A 16,605-nucleotide genomic window follows, 5' to 3' on the forward strand; every position below is an offset into this window, starting at 1 on the left:
CCCAAGTGAAAAACCCTTGAGGGAAAGGAGAAAACCTAGAGGAAACAATAATTATTAATGAGAGGTTGAAGTTTACTTTGGAATAGAGTATGTTATCTAATAACATGAGATTATCACTCAATTGATCTAAAGGCTAAAACCTATGTTGCACAGAATCAGATTTAGGTCTTATGTCTCACAGAGTGTCGGATTCTTCAACACTCCAGATATTATAAAATTTCATATAAGGCCACTATATATTTGGGTGGCATATCATGTCGAAGTGTCGGAGGATCTAAAACTTCACACTTGACTTACAACAGGGCATCGGAGTAACATAGGCTAATACCATCAGATTTTTGAGCGATCCGGTTTTTGTAGAGACGAAAAATTACTAGCATACACACTGCCTTAACATTTCTGCATCGTCTCTACTAAAGAAAAATAAAATTAATCTTAACACAAATGAAGAAATAATTTAAGACAAATGAAGAAATAGTTAATCTTAACACAAATGAAGAAATAATTTAAGACATGCATCCAAAAATCATCCAAAATAATCAAATGTACTCAGAATAGATTATCTGAGTATCAGTACATGCCATATAACAGCCAATCAGCAGGTTAGCAAAAATGCTAAGCATTTGGATATGGAAGGTTATGTAAAGGAGAGACTAAATTAGGACATATCACCCAAGATTGATATAATTATTTGTTGAGTGTATTTTGATTTCCATAGTTACTACAACAGTAGTTTGTAAATAGTACTACAATTACATACGTTTACAAGGAGGTAATGGAGCACCACACAGGCCAAGATTTCGCGAAAATGCTGAAGCAGGAATGCTTGAGTTATGAGGAGGTATCTCTCCGCTCAATTGATTCCTTGACACATCAAACACTTGCAGCTTCTCCAAATTCAACACCTCCTTCGGAATACTTCCAGTCAGTTTATTCCTCGATAGCAAAAGTGATGTTAACCCCTCGGATTTCCCAAGTTGTTTAGGAATTCTCCCTGATAGTCGGTTACTCACCATCTGCAGAACTTGCAGCCCGTATAATTTGCCAATCGACAATGGTATGGTTCCTCCTAGTGGGTTCTTAGACAAGATTAAGGAAGTGATGGACCTCATTGCCGGTTTGTCACCTATGTTTATGTCAAGAGGACCTGAGAACCTATTGCTAGACACGTCGATGGAGGTGTACTCCCATCCCACTTTATTGAAAACTATATCCAAGGAGCCTGTGAAGTTGTTTGAGTGAAGAACGAGGACTGAGAGTTGATGAAGATTTGAAAATTCAACCGGAATTGCAGAGTAAAATCTATTATTAGATAAGTTAAGTGACTCTAGAATACTCATATTTCCTATCCATGAAGGCAACTTCCCAATGATTTGATTGTTCGATAAATCAAGGTGAGTTATATATGGGGGGGAAGAAATTGATTGTGGCAACTTCCCTTTGATCCCTGTCCCAGCTAACGTAAGATTATGGATGTTTAACTTGAACAACCAATCTGGTATTTGCTTCAATCCGAGTGGATTATATGATAAATCGAGAATGTATATGCTTGCATTAGCAAATTGAGGGGGAAGAGGGCCAATGAGTTGATTGTTAGACAACTGCAAAGTATAGAGTTTGAGATTGGCAAAACTCGAAGGGATTTGGCCGACAAATTTGTTGTTTGAAAACAGGACACTAAACAATGTAGTCAGATGCCCCATAGTTGGTGGCAACTTTCCTGAAATCATATTGTTTTCTAAGACAATCATTTGTATTTGGGAGAGATTGCCAATGGAAGAAGGTAACACACCCGTCAATTTATTGTCACCTAAATTTAAAATCTGTAATGAAATAAGGCCGCCTATGGATGAAGGAATATGTCCAGTGAGTCTATTATGGTCGAGGTATAAAGTCTGCAACTTGGAGAGTTTACCTACAGATTTTGGTATGATTCCAGTAATTTTGTTATGGTCAAGAAATAAATCCTGCAACTGAGAAAGTTTACCTACAGAATTTGGTATAAATCCTGAGAGTTTGTTATGGTTGAGGAACAATGATTGTAATTTGGAGAGTGTACCTATGGAATCTGAAATGTTTCCAGTGAGACGATTATATGAGAAATCTATATAGTTGAGTTGCTTAAGTTTGCTGATACCAAGTGGGATCACACCAGAGAGGTTGTTTTGTTTAAGATAAATCTTTTCAAGTGAAAGTAGATTTGAAATCAAAGATGGTATTGAACCAGTAAATTGATTTCCCTCTAGTTCCAGAGTCAAGAGCGACTTCAAGGACTTGAAAAGAGAGTAGGGTAAGGTACCAGAGAGACTATTATGGCCGAGGTAAAGATATTTTAGCTTACGGAGGTTACCAAGTGAAGAAGGTATTGAACCATTTAGTAGATTGTTGGTTAAACTAAGACTGGTTAAATGGGACAACTTTCCTAGTTCAGGAGGGATTGGACCCATCAACCCACCGAGGTCTGTAAAGTATAGGTATTGAAGATAGGTAAGATTGCCAAGGAAAGGGGAGAGTGTACCTACCAAGCCGAAGAGGGGATCAACACCACCTTCATCTCGAAAGCCAGTTATGGAGATTCCATCTACTCTTCCATTTGCAGGATCACAACTCACACCTTGCCACTCTGCACAACAGTTGGTCCTACGGACCCAAGTTTTTAGTTTTGACTGTGGCTGTGGGTCAGATGTAATCCCACGCTTAAAATGAAGCAACGCCTCTGCATCTATGGCATTACAGGATTCTACCAGTAGAGGGCAGAATATACTGTTAGCCAAGATTATGAGGAGGGTAACTATTGTAAGAGAACTTTTCTCAAAGGTTTCCATTACTGGAGATTTTTAAGACAGAATTACTGTCAAAAGAAGAACGGGCATCCTTCCCTATATATACCACCCCCCAGATGAGACAGCTAGCTAATACAGTTCATGTATTAAACTCTAATTGTTATCTGGTTAACCAATAATGAATAGTAGAAGTAGAAGAGATTTGCACTATAGTTTTGTGCCGTAACCTTGAAGCCCTCACTAAGTCTGAAGTGGTTTAGTTTAATTGTTTAAATATGTAATCATGTGCTTTGTTTTGTAGTTCAAAGTTAGCATGGCAAGCTGCAATATTTTCCAGTTTTTATATAGCTCTGTCTTAATGTTTGCGTAAATTGATGGTAGAGCATTATGATTCTAACAGGCTTAACAGATTTCAGCTCTTCCTATTTATGGATAAACTAAGTGCACTTGTGATTCATTTGGATAATCAAACAACATAGTGGTATTATAAAACAAAAAAGCTTGACGACTTTCTATTAAAGTTTTGAGCAGAGACTCGAGGCACCAGTTGAAGTGAATTTAGAAAACTAGCAGTACCGCAGCACAAGGTAAATGCTAGGAAGAGCAGAGAGCTGATGCCAAAAACTACGGCAATCAAGTGGCAGATTATATTCATTGGGTTAACGAACATAAATTAGTACTAAAATTCCAGATTGCTTAGGATGACAACTGCAATATTTAAGTGACAGTTACTTAAGAATAAAGGGAGTATGTATGCAGTTTAGGACAGAAAAATCTTGTAGTGTTGAAGGTTCTAGCCTTAGCATACCGATCATGAATTATATCAATATCCTTTGTGCTCATCATGGAACCATAATAAAGTACTCTAAATAGCCCATTTGGGATTAATCATTTATATGCATACCTGGAATTTCAAGAGAGAGTTCAGTTGAAACATACCTCGAATTCTAGGAGTACTTCCTTGCGTTCAAATCCTCATCCCTTCCCCATCGGACTGCTGACTCTCACAGTAGTCCTGAGATAGGAAGCTATTAGATCGAATACATGACCATGTGCATTTTCTAGTTTAAAATTTAGTCAAATAGCAAGCTGCAATATATATATATAGATTTTATACATGTTTGATGTCTGTCTTCCTAGATATATGCACAGATTGATCACATTTTCGTTAGATGTTTAAGGCACGATTGCATGAAAGACTGTAACGTTACATTGTTTTCAGATAAACTAAGCGCAGTTGTGTTTAAATTGAATAATTAAATCACAGTAGTAGTACTTACAAGCAAAAGTACTGCTGACTTCATAACTAGTCCTCTCTGAACACAATACAAAAACAAGCTGTTAGTCAAACACGGAACCATAATTTCGTGTTTCAAGTAAGTTCAATGGTAAAGCATTTAGGTAACGTTTGATTTTAGGCAGATGCCAAAAGGCAAAATTGCGGTAATCAAATGGGCAGATTGTGAGAAGATCTACAAATTTTAGTGTTGTGAGGTTCGAATAGCTATTATTGGAAAGGATATATATAAGGATCTGATAAAAACTCGAGGTTGTTTTAGTTAATTTTCTAAGTATATTTTCTTTCAGTAGTTCATAATAAGCCGTAGCATTTCTTCTTTCGCAGAAATTACCTAAAATCTACAACCAAGTATAAGTATAACAATGAGTCAATGACAAACTGACAGGCAACCTCCAAATGAAACCCTTTGTATGTATAGCTAACTAAGGTGCAAAAATAGCAATAGACAACTGAATGAAGCTAAAGTGAGCTAAACTGATTTAAAATTCAGAAATGTAAGTCCAAATGAGCAGAGTCCAAATGAGCAGAAACTCAACATAAGCGGGTTAGTTTAGATATAAACGGTATTATAAAGGGATACAATTGATTTTGGCACAAAGAATAATAGGCTAAAATGTATTTCCATCTCTGTTAAAGCAAACCATTATTCGCTACATAAGATTAAAACCATAATACTATATCCGTTAGTTGTTATCTGCAACTTTGGATTTTTTTTATATCTCACAAATAATACCCCAAAATTGCAGATAACAATTGACGGAGATAGTGTAATACCCTGATAAGCAGAGTTTACATGATACTACGACTACAAACTGTTACAAGGGGATAGCGGAGCATCGCATAAGCCAAGATTTTGCGAAAATGCAGATGCAGGAATGCTAGGGTTATGAGGAGGTATACTTCCACTGAGTCGATTCCTTGAAACATCAAACAACTGCAGCTTCTCCAAATTCAACACCTCCATTGGAATACTTCCAGTCAACCTATTCCTCGATAGCATAAGTGTCATCAAATCACTGGCATGTTCAAGTTGTTGGGGAATTCTTCCTGAAAGTCTATTACCCACCATCTCTAACACTTGCAGTTGAGTCAGGTTTCCTATTGATTTTGGTATGGTTCCTCCCAGTGGATTCTTTGACAATACCAGGGAAGATATGCGTGCCATTGCTGGCTTGGAACCTAAGTTCTCATCAAGTGGGCCTATGAACCTATTGCTAGACACGTCAATCGAGGCGTACTCCCAGCCTTCTTTATTAAAAACTATTCCCAAAGGACCAGAAAAGTTGTTTGAGTGAAGATCAAGGACTGTGAGTTGATGAAGTTTTATAAATTCCACAGGAATTGTAGAGTAAAATCTATTATTAGAAAAGTTAAGGAAGTTTAGAAAACCCATATTGCCCATCCATGAAGGCAACTTCCCTGTGATCTGATTACTCGATAAATCAAGGTAAGATATATACTGGAAGGAAGATACTGATTGTGGCAAGTTCCCTTTGATCCCTGCCCCAGCTAATGTTAGATTACTCAACTTTAACTTGAAAATCCAATCAGGTAATTCCGTCAACCCAAGTGGATTGTAGGACAAATCAAGGTTGTGTATGCTTCCATTAGCAAGTTGACGAGGAAGTGGACCAATGAGCTGATTGTTAGACAGTTGCAAAGTATAGAGGTTGAGATTGGCAAAACTCGAAGGGATTTGGCCAATAAACAGGTTATTTGAAAACAGGACATCAGACAGTACAGTTAGATGCCCCATAGTTGGTGGCAACTTTCCTTTAATCATATTGTTTTCTAAGACAATGCTCTGAATTTGGGTGAGATTACCTATGGAAAATGGTAACACACCTGTCAAATTATTGTGACCGATATTCATGAACTGTAAGGAAACAAGGCCGCCTATGGAGGAAGGAATAGGTCCAGAGAGTCGATTATGGTCGAGGTAAAAATTCTGCAGCTGGTAGAGTTTACCTACAGATTTTGGTATGATACCAGTAATCTTGTTATGGTCCAGATATAAATTCTGTAATTGGGAGAGCTTACCTACAGAAGTTGGTATGGGTCCAGTGAGGTTGTTTTGGTCAAGGTATAAGTTTTTCAGATGGCAAAGTTCACCTAAAGAATAGGGTATGATTCCAGTGATTTCATTATGGTGCAGATATAAATCCTGTAGTCGGGAGAGTTTACCAACAGAATTTGGTATGGGTTCAGTGAGGTTGTTATGGTTGAGGAATAATGATTTTAATTTGGAGAGGTTACCTATGGAATCTGGTATACTCCCAGTAATGTAATTATTTGATACATCTATATAGGTGAGGTTCTTTAGTTTGCCAATACTAAGTGGAATCCTACCAGAAAGAAAATTTTTGTTTAGATAAAGCCGGTTAAGTGAAACCAGATTTGAAATCGAAGATGGTATCGAGCCAGTTAACTGATTCCCCTCTAGCTCCAAAGTTGAGAGAGACTTCATGGATTGAAAAAGAGAACAAGGTATGGTGCCAGAGAGGCTATTATTACCAAGATTGAGAGACTCTAGCTTATGAAGGTTACCAAGTGAGGCGGGTATTGAACCATTTAGCCTGTTGTAGGTTACTGAAAGATGAGTTAAATGAGATAACTTCCCTAGTTCAGGAGGGATTGGACCACTTAACCCAGCTAGAGCATTTAGGTACAGGTCTTGAAGATAGGTAAGGTTGCCAAGGAAAGGAGAAAGTGTACCTATTACACCAAAATCGCCATCGACACCAAAATCACTATCCACAAAGCCAACTCGGCTGACTCGAGTTACTCTCCCGGTGTCAGGATCACAAATCACTCCTTCCCATGCTGTGCAACAGTCGGTCGTAGAGACCCATGTGCCTAGTCTTTGGAACCAGTCAAACTGTATCCCACTCTTGAATTGAAGCAATGCCTCTTCATCTATAGGATTACAGGATTCTACCAGTAGAGGACAGAATATACTGTTTAAACCCAATATTATGATGAAAATTGGGGTAACTACTGTTAGATAATTTTTCTTAAGGGTTTCCATTGTCGGAGATAATTCAGTGAGGGTTTACTACTAAAAGAAGAACAAGTATGCATCTCTATATATACCCGTCTAGACAAGATTACTCGAAAATATAATATTTCTTTGTATAATCAACATTATCTGTAATCTGATCTGATGAAGCAGTAGTATAGTACTCCTAGTAGAGAAACAATATAGTTTCTTCCATGCTCTTGAGGCAATTCAGTCAATCTGAAATGGCTGAAATGCGTGACCATGTGCATCCTCTAAAAATTCAAAGTTAATAAAATCGCAAGCTGCGATATTTCTGATTGTCTAAGGCTTGACAGATTGCAGCTATTGTTATCTTTGGTTAAACTAAGTGCACTTGACAAAATTGTATTGACTTTCTCTTTCCTTTTGCTTTGAGCAGACGACAGAGGCACGGATTGAACGAAGTAAATGCTGAAAACCAGCACTGCCGCAGCACACGGTAAATGCTTGGAAGTATCGAGAACAGAAGGAAGATGCCAAAGATTGCGGCAATCAAGTGGCAGATAGTGATATTTTATGGATTGACATAAAGTCAGTTAGTACTATGATGTTTAAAAGGCTTCAATGCGAAGGGGTAGTCAAGATCAAAGATCCAGATTGTTTGGGGTGACAATCACAGTATTTGTGACTATCATTTCGGGATGGAAGGAGTATGTGACTATGTGTATTATATTTACGAGACTAAAGAAAAATCCTATATTAGTACCCCTCTGATATAGAACCTCAAGCCCTGCCCCCAGGCCTGAACCCCTTTCCTATACACGGAAGGTTAGCCTACGAATTCTGTCCTGCACCCTGTAGAATCTCATGCGCGAACATGTTAAGATATGGTCTTTCTAGCTCCTAGAAGACCTACTGAAATCTCCCATGCATAATTGCAAATATACTTTGTGATATTTTGGGTTTATGAAATCCACATGAGAGGGTGTGGTGTGGTGTGGCTCGATAAGAGCATACCTCGAATTCCAGGAGTAATTCCCAGGCTGGACTCTTCATCCCGTTCACAGGCTTCTGATTCTCATGGTTCTTCTGAGGTAGGAATGAGTTTACCTTCAAAACATATGTTATTCACATTAGGAATTTTTTTTTCGGGGGTGGGAGAGGGGGGATGTCCACTTGTTCAAATAGCAAACATCATGTTACTCTATTCAGCAAACTGATAATTGAATTATACACTTGATTATTGGTAGCAATATTACAAGCTGAGAGGAGGCCAAAACTTCCAAAAACAAATAATTGGCCAGTTCAACAAGGAACTTATAGAAAAAATAAAGCACATGACATCAGTAATTGTTTTTAAATATAAAAAAATCACAATATGGTTACCAAACTATTGACTATAAAACGTATATATTCTTCAAACATTAATATCCGTACGTTTTGTTTTAGTATAACTGAGCTCTGAAGCACTGGCCAAATTATACCGAGGCACATTATTGACTTCCGGGGTCAACATTGGCCGCTGAGGATAGAGCGTGGGTGGAGGAGTAAGGTTGTGTTGAGCGGGCAAGGGAGGAAGCACATTGTACTTGTAAGGATCCCCGCTTAAACTGCAAGAAGAAACAAGTTACTCTACATTGGATCTGGTCAACACAAACACTACATAGAACAAATGCCAAACAAGTTTCAAGCTTCAGCATAAAAAATCTATCAAATATAAAATCCTCTGCTCAAGTAAATATTGTCGTTTTTCTTGAAACCACCAAAATATTATCCAATTTTCTGGCTGCAAGGATTAAATCATAGTTATATGAAATGCTTCATTCATTAAACATAGCTCCGGCAACAAGTTAGCAATTGTAAATCAGATTGTCAATTTTCCATAAACCATCAAAATAGTATCCAACTTTCTGACTGTAAGGAGTAAATCAAAGTTATATGAAATGCTTCATTAATAATAGCTTCTGCAACAAGTTGGAAATGTGTATCTAACTCTCATCCAATATCAATTTACAATTGATGAAATTCAAGCAAGAGGGGGATTTACCTCCAAAGATTATATTTCATCAACAAAAATCACATTGTTCCACCTCCTTACATTGAAGAACTAAACATGAATCTACTACAATATCCTTCAACAAAGCTATGGCACACCTACCCTCTCCCAAACTTCATTTTGGTAGAGGGCATCTTTGCTATTACTACCTCATTTCTTTGAAAAAAAATAGATAAAAGCCACATTTTTTTTAAAGTAGGTGTGCTCAAAATGAAAATGGGACAATCTTTTAGGAACGGCCCAAAAAGGAAAACAAGGCAATCTTTCATAGTCCAAAAGTATGGTTTGGCCATTTATATCATTGGTGGCCTAATAAATGGATGTGAAGATTTTTGGTCATGAGTGCTAATCTACTTCGTACTTCAGTTTTGTTAACCAACTGTGGGCACTTCTACTGACTGAAGATCGAAACAATTTTATAGCTTACATGTTAAAAATCAACAAAAACTCCTTGTATTCTGGGTAAAGGAAATTCCACTTTTAAGGTCACACACCTTACACATGCTTGATTAGATTTTTGCACTTTATAAGGTATCCTATGTCATATTACATCAACTTCTTAAAAGTCAAATGAACATAAGTCAAATGTCATTAGATTTTTGTACTTTATTAGGTATCCTATGTATTTTTGCACTTTGTAATGAATACATTAATAGCCTGAAATACAGCCTCTAAAGTTTCCATTGGCCTTTAGAGATGAAGGTTTATTCTTAGTCAAAAATCAAGTGAAGTATGTAAGGAATAGCATTAGAATGTGTCCAAATAGGCTTGGTAGTTTAGAATCTTCGCTGCTTGGGTAATTAAACTCTCTCCAAATTTTTTAATTGTTCCATATTAACTTTTGCACTAAAAAATCACATCTTTTTAGACAATTTTTTTTAGAAATATTTTTGAATCAAATGTTATACTTTTGTATAAGATATTATTGGATTTGTCCCAGGTATATTTACAAAATATCAACTTTTGTACAAATTTTTACTTTTAAAAAACAGAGGGAGTTTTTAACTTTAGAGCATAGCAAAAAAACAAAACAAAAAAAAAAAAAAAAAAAAAAAAAAGGATTCACTATTGCACTGATCACATGTCCTAAGAAAACTTTAGAGCATAGCCAAAAAAAAAAAAAAAAAAAAAAAAAGGAGATTCATAATTGCACTGATCACATGTCCTAAGAAAGCAAAAGTAAAAATAGAAACAGACTTGATTCAAGTCTGTCAGACAAATTACAGAAAATGATACATAATGCAGGATGACTAAAAAATACCTTGTACGGCTTACGGATTGATCGTTGCTACTTGTTATTTCATCAGATGATTGAAATGATCTCTGAATTGGTGAAATTGACCATGGATTTGATGGGGGTAATTGATCTGAAAAATATCTCCTTCTTATCAACTGTAGAAACAAATGTTTGACAACGTAAGCAACAGTGTCCAGTCCAGAGATGGGAGAAGTGAGTATACTCTCCAGAAAGCCTACAGAATTAAGAGACAAACCATGCGGAAGAACTTCGTCACAGCTTCTTTATCAAACCTCGCTTCTTTGGCAGCCTTCACAAATAACAAAATGTATTTCAATATGTAACCAACTTATGGGAAGTCACAGGAAGGTAAAGTAAAGAAGTTCAGTAATTTCAACAACTTCTAACAGATCATGCCAAAATATCAGAACCTATTCACTAATTACAATAGTACCCTAACAAAGTAACAAATACAATAAAAGATTAGCAGAAGATTGACAGTCTAGCAAACTTGTTACAAGTTCAGTAGAATGGAGAGTGCCTTTTGCACAGATCAGTTAGTTCTGCTACTACAATTAAGGATTGTAAATTTGTAATGGAACCCACACAAGACACACGCACACAAAAAAAAAATAATTAAATAAATAAATAAACTGCTTATCACTACATCAGTTAAATCAAAAATAAGAATTTGCAAACCCCTAAATAGCCCATCAAATTTACCTACATCATGGGATAATAACTCTCTTCATGATTTTAAATGGAATTTCAGTACTTTGTTTAATATTAGTTTCCATAAAAGAGGGATGACAGCTACACACCTCCCCCCTTCCTCCCCCCAAGAAAGCTCTCTATGTCTGAAATACTCCATAACTAGACTACAAGAGGATCAGAAAGTTACAATAACTTACAAACCACTCAACTAAAAATGAGAACCTGAAAGGCAATAACCCCCGACCTCATTCATCCCCTCCAAAAAATATAAAAAATAAGAAATGATTAAAATAATGAAGGCAGCCCATGGAGCCAGACAACCAGTAATATAATTAAGGACGTGTGGAGACTAATCCAGTGATAACTACATGGAGGCAGACCTTTGTTCCACAAAATCAAGGACTAAGACTTTGTTGAGGTTGCATTTAGCTTAACAAGCAAAGCCAGGATGTTCTGATTATCTAGCCTATGTGAATTAAAATAGGAAATGTGAACAGGGAATGTCAAAGAAGAAACTGAACAGTCATTATAAACACTAAGCAAGTTTTCGAGGCTTTTCATCTTAAGTTCTGAATTGTTATTGGCTGCTTTATCAACTTGGTCATTGAAATTTCACTATCCAAACTAAACAACTACGAAACATATGCTAATATTTCTAGCTAAAATGAGGTAGATACAATCATACAACTCATACAATGTCTTGACCTATCCAAGATCTTAGTATCTTCAACTCAAAGTTTTACTGTATGACAAGAAGCTGACTATAATTTGATCATGTTTTTAATTTTTCAAGGACTAATTCTTCTTTATCAAACTTTCAAGTAGATACTAGCCACTAGGAAGCCATTCCTTTAAGAAAGTTGGAAAGATAGTCAGTCAATAATTCAATATATGTTGAACAAAGGGATAGAGATATTATTGAAAGCAATCTTCTAACTAAAGCCAAAAAAAAAAAAAAAAAAAAAAAAAAAGGGTTGACCTAGAAACTCTAAAGAATTAAGGAAACCAAATCTTACAGCTAACAATGCTCCATTGCCTGGGAAACTCTCAGTCAGTGGCAATTCCTCACTTGGCGGAAGAAGCCCCTGCTTCTCAACCCATTGCCGAGCCACATCCACAAGATTACCACTGCTTCCTTGAGTACCTTCTTTTGCTGCAATATCTGCTTTATTACTGACAACAATGTATGGGACAGGAAGGCCGCCAGGACCTCCAACCCCCATTGGAGCAGAGAACGTCCCAACTGCTGCAATTTCTGCAGCCCACTTATGCAAACTTGTTTTTGTTCTCCGTTGTGAAAGATCATAAACAAAAATGACACCTGCATATAAAGGTTTGACACAGTGAAAGAAGATACCAATAAGTACTACTGGTTTTGGTTCAATAAATCACTATTTTCAGGACAGTTGTCCAATGAAGGGATTCAGAAACTATGTAAGACCTCAATCAGAATGAAGTCCACTTAATATTGCCTCTTTTTTTTAAGTCTTCGGATAAAATTTGCTTTATAGACAAAAATCCCAATCTAAGTTTACATTCTTTCTATTATTTGAAAATTTTAAACTCAAACATATTAGACATAGGACTTTGCAAGTTACATTCACCATTCCTCATCAATTACACTATCCCCAAAATTCTTTTTCAATTTAATATCTAGAAAATGACATGGTCCTCGGCTCATGAGACATGACTGTTCTCTACATAGACCATTGGCTTGTGACTTACTGAGGAAACTCATATTTTCGAAGTTTTGAAAAAGTATATAAAATGTGCCCTCTGTTTGAAATCATAGCCATGTTATCCCAAATTCCTACTCCTCATAATTAAGGACATGACACATTTTTACTGCAAGACCCGTTGTAGTAGTAGGAATAGTCCAACACTCTCCTCATTACTCAGCCTTAGTTTGGGAAAGATAACCACAAACCATTATCATTTGAGAAAAAACAATATAACATGCACATTATCAGATATCCGATTAATATAATATATGTGACTATTATTTCCGTGCGGGAGCATCATTGATTAAGCAGAAGCAGAAGTTCGTCTATATTATGTTGCAGCACAAGAACTTACAAGTAAATGTTGTAGAGCATTTATTCACTAATTATAATGTACAGAAATGTAGCTATTTAAGGTAAAAAGGTTATCTAAATTCGTCAAATTGATACCTAACAAACAGTAACCTCAAGAAGGTATACTCCTCATACTTAAGGCAGACAGTGATTACAGAAGTTTAGATTTCACCATCCACCAACGATATTGAGAGTTACATACAAATTTAAATTTAAGGATCTTCAATGCTCATAAAATCAATGATGCAATCCACACCTCAAAAGGCCAAGAACTATATCCTTGCAATAAAATACTTAGGTCTTAACCACTGTGTAAAGGGAAATTTTGTTACTTATTTACGCTACAGGTACAATAAACATAAAAGAAATTACAACCTAAAAGCCACCCTTGCATAAAACCACTAGGCCGCTAATTGCCTCTCATGGCCTCATCGACTAAAGAAAATATTTCATCACTAAAATAAAAAAGCATTAGTTAACCATCTTACCATTAATTTGTGTGTAGAAAAGCGATCGACAGTCTTTATATCGCTCATGGCCTGAGATATCCCATAATTCAACAAAAAAATCTCTTTCAGCATCACCTTTAATGCTATTTGAGGAACTACTAGGGCTTCCATAAGTAATGTGCTGAAGGCAAAAAAAAAAGAGTAAAACATCAGCAACTACCTCAGTAATTGTTTCAAATTGCACAACAAATGCACAAGGAAACTTGAAGTAACCTTCACATTAACTGAACATCCTATTGTTCGAGAAGGACTAGTGACTGTAGAACCTTTAGTGATTAATTGTACAAGAGAAGTTTTTCCCACACCTGCCCCAAAAGAAAAAAAAAAAAATTCAATTCAAGAATAAATAAACCAATTTGCAAAGTAGCACTAGACATTAATACAACTACACACTACTGCGCTAGAATTAAAATTGTTCAAATCAGAAAAGACTAATATACTCTACTGCCATAGTGCTGGTGCCACTACCAATTAAGTTAGTCGGCTTTAAAGACAAGATGGTGCAAGCATTACTCAGATATAGAATTATTACTACATGTATTACAAAACAATAGGAGACATCAGCTTTGTTTGATTTGCAAAGGAGATAACAAGATTGCAACAATTTGATTCCTGGATTCATATGAATTTGTACAGCTTACAACTTACATAACAAAACAATTATGAACATAACACAAACCCAGAAGGCGGTAATAGAGCAACGAAGCCACTATCATCAAACAACCTCCCAAACACAAGACCACACATTACTCATGTACCTCACTCAACACTTATTAGAATGCCATAAGCATAATGCAATTATTATAAAGCATAAGCAAGTATGCCATAATTTCATCAAAGACTTCTATAGTTCAAGTCCTAACCACCCCATTTCCAACCCAACCCTAGTTAATTAAGTCATCAATCCAGAATTCGAAATACCAACAAATTCAAAGATTTTCAACATTCTCATCATCCAGATCATCATAATCAGCTCAAATAACAATTTTAAAATTTAAGCAACTATATATGAATCAAACACTCGAATCACAGCACCATTATGATATATAATAATAGAAAGAAATAAAAAACCACAGATCATAATCAAATAAAGCATCACATGAAGATCATATCAAATGAAACATCATAAATTGATTATTAATAAATGGAAAAAAGAATACCTGAATCTCCAACTACAAGAACTCGGACCTGCCCACAAAGTGAAAGTGGCCCACCATTTTGCTCCTTGTTATTATCTCTCTCCCTATCCCTCCAGAACATCATCTCCCAAAAAACTTAACAAATACCCTTTTGATGTTTTTCAGTCATACATCAAATTAGCTCCCATTAAACGCAATGTAGGATTTTGGGTATAGCAAAATCCCAAGAACAAATTCCTCTGATTATCGATTAAATGCTTAAAATTTTCAAAACCAATGAATCCCAGAAAATGAAATTGCATAAACTACTGATGCAATGGTGCAAAATACTTAATACCCACTTCAAGAAATCACTGTGAAAAATGGCACAGATCTGGGAAGATGAGAAATTGTAATGAATTTGGGAATAATAAAAGTAATGGAGTATTACAACGGTAAACGCCAGCAAAGGGTGGTGGATGGAAGATCAAAAACACACACTCAGAAGAAGAGAGAGACAGCGAGGAAGAGGAGAAAAAGGAGAGCGTTGGAAACTCAAAAACTGTCTTAGCAATGTGGCGGTGTATGCCACGGTCGCTATTCAGTTGAGTAATTTTCGAGTTTCATTACTCCTTCCGTCCCTATATTTTTATTTTTTTTTTGTGTTTTCACTCAATTATCCTTTGGGTCAATCTGGAATTGAGACACAAATTTAGATAATCAGGTTGCAGTCCCCTTTGTAGGGAATCGAATAAATGTCAAGTGTAGTCTCAATCATCACTGCATCAACAACCAATTGGTTAGTCCATTGCAAATACAGTATTTGAGTCAAATTGTTTACAAAAATTTACCATAAAATGTTCCGTTCACTTTTAGTTGCAACGTTTTCAATTTAGCACTATTTATATGCTAACATGTAACTGTATTTAGCGATTGTTATGTATGCCAAAATATAATCAAGTTGGATCTTGTTATATTTCGTCTCGAATCATGCATTCAGAATACTCCGTATCAAATTATATACTATCTACAATTAAGACATGAAGAGTTTAAATTATGTTTTAACAAGCGTGATAATCAAAGCGTTGCAACTAAAAGTGAAAATAAGTGATAAATGATAATATAGTCATAGGAAATTTTATTGGATTAATCTCGTTATATATTTTATTTTAATGTTTACAGTAGTTATTATAATTTTTATGAGTTTGATAATGATGAATGTAACTCCTTAGCTTCAAACACATTTGATTTTTGGTTGGTTGATGCCGTTTCAAATCATACAATTTGGGTATGGGTGTATTCAATTTTTCCGGGTTTACTCGTTAGCAATACGAGCATATTTTATAAATAGAGTTGTTTATTGGTTCAAGACCATATCGAACCGGACCAAAGACCATATATGTAAATTTCTACATATGTTTTATCTCACAATATCTACACATTTTCACTTAACATCTTTTGCCTTTACTATTCACATTTTTTCATAAACTCATCCACATTTTTATAATCTCTCTGTTTACCCTTTTCTTACACTCACGTAGTGCATCAACACTCCCTCCATTCACCTTAAATTGTACTCTCTCATTCCCCTTTTGTTTGCACCATGAACTCATTTTATGTAAGAGCTTTTTGAGTCAAATGATGCAAACAATAAGGGACAGAGGGAGTATACAAAAGGTGAACGGTAAAGACCCGACGAAAGTGATATGTTAATTTACAAAAATTCAAACATCATGCACCACTTTTTACTTTACCACCCTTGGTCCCTCACTTGAGTTATTCTTGGTCCTCTCACTTCCCCCAAATGACACCATACTTTCTGCCCTCTACCGA

The 16,605-nt window shown here is 35.9% G+C and overlaps 3 protein-coding genes across 3 annotated transcripts; all 3 read right to left on the reverse strand.

Annotated features, from left to right (window-relative positions):
- Positions 1-473: 473 nt before the first annotated feature.
- On the reverse strand, positions 474-2,982 carry LOC110692656 (probable LRR receptor-like serine/threonine-protein kinase At1g34110). The gene has a single exon (XM_021869684.1). It carries the CDS (start codon positions 2,823-2,825, stop codon positions 753-755), a length of 2,073 nt encoding a protein of 690 aa, XP_021725376.1. The 5' UTR covers positions 2,826-2,982; the 3' UTR covers positions 474-752.
- Positions 2,983-4,682: 1,700 nt separating this feature from the next.
- Positions 4,683-7,166, reverse strand: LOC110692876 (LRR receptor-like serine/threonine-protein kinase FLS2). Its single transcript, XM_021869958.1, has one exon. The coding sequence runs from the start codon at positions 7,109-7,111 to the stop codon at positions 4,889-4,891; it is 2,223 nt and encodes a 740-aa protein (XP_021725650.1). The 5' UTR covers positions 7,112-7,166; the 3' UTR covers positions 4,683-4,888.
- Positions 7,167-8,262: 1,096 nt separating this feature from the next.
- LOC110692657 (small GTPase LIP1-like) lies at positions 8,263-15,588 on the reverse strand. The gene is made up of 7 exons (XM_021869685.1): positions 14,815-15,588; positions 13,868-13,959; positions 13,634-13,775; positions 12,087-12,391; positions 10,613-10,666; positions 10,381-10,511; positions 8,263-8,673 (listed from the first exon to the last, which is right to left on the reverse strand). Exons 1-7 carry the CDS (start codon positions 14,915-14,917, stop codon positions 8,481-8,483), a joined length of 1,020 nt encoding a protein of 339 aa, XP_021725377.1. The 5' UTR covers positions 14,918-15,588; the 3' UTR covers positions 8,263-8,480.
- Between the last annotated feature and the right edge of the window lie 1,017 nt (positions 15,589-16,605).

Source organism: Chenopodium quinoa, unplaced genomic scaffold (genome assembly GCF_001683475.1).
Source record: "Chenopodium quinoa cultivar QQ74 unplaced genomic scaffold, ASM168347v1, whole genome shotgun sequence".
NCBI classification, from domain to species: Eukaryota; Viridiplantae; Streptophyta; class Magnoliopsida; order Caryophyllales; family Amaranthaceae; genus Chenopodium; species Chenopodium quinoa.

Bases quoted from the DNA above. Each gene is read 5' to 3' on its own strand.
- LOC110692876 (XM_021869958.1), bottom strand. From the start codon at position 7,111: ATGGAAACCCTTAAGAAAAATTATCTAACAGTAGTTACCCCAATTTTC.
- LOC110692657 (XM_021869685.1), bottom strand. From the start codon at position 14,917: ATGATGTTCTGGAGGGATAGGGAGAGAGATAATAACAAGGAGCAAAAT. The intron at 10,667-12,086 runs GTAAGATTTGGT...TTATTTGTGAAG, and splicing joins GCAATGGAGCATTGTTAGCT to GCTGCCAAAGAAGCGAGGTT. The intron at 10,512-10,612 runs GTTTGTCTCTTA...TTGTTTCTACAG, and splicing joins TGACGAAGTTCTTCCGCATG to TTGATAAGAAGGAGATATTT.
- LOC110692656 (XM_021869684.1), bottom strand. From the start codon at position 2,825: ATGGAAACCTTTGAGAAAAGTTCTCTTACAATAGTTACCCTCCTCATA.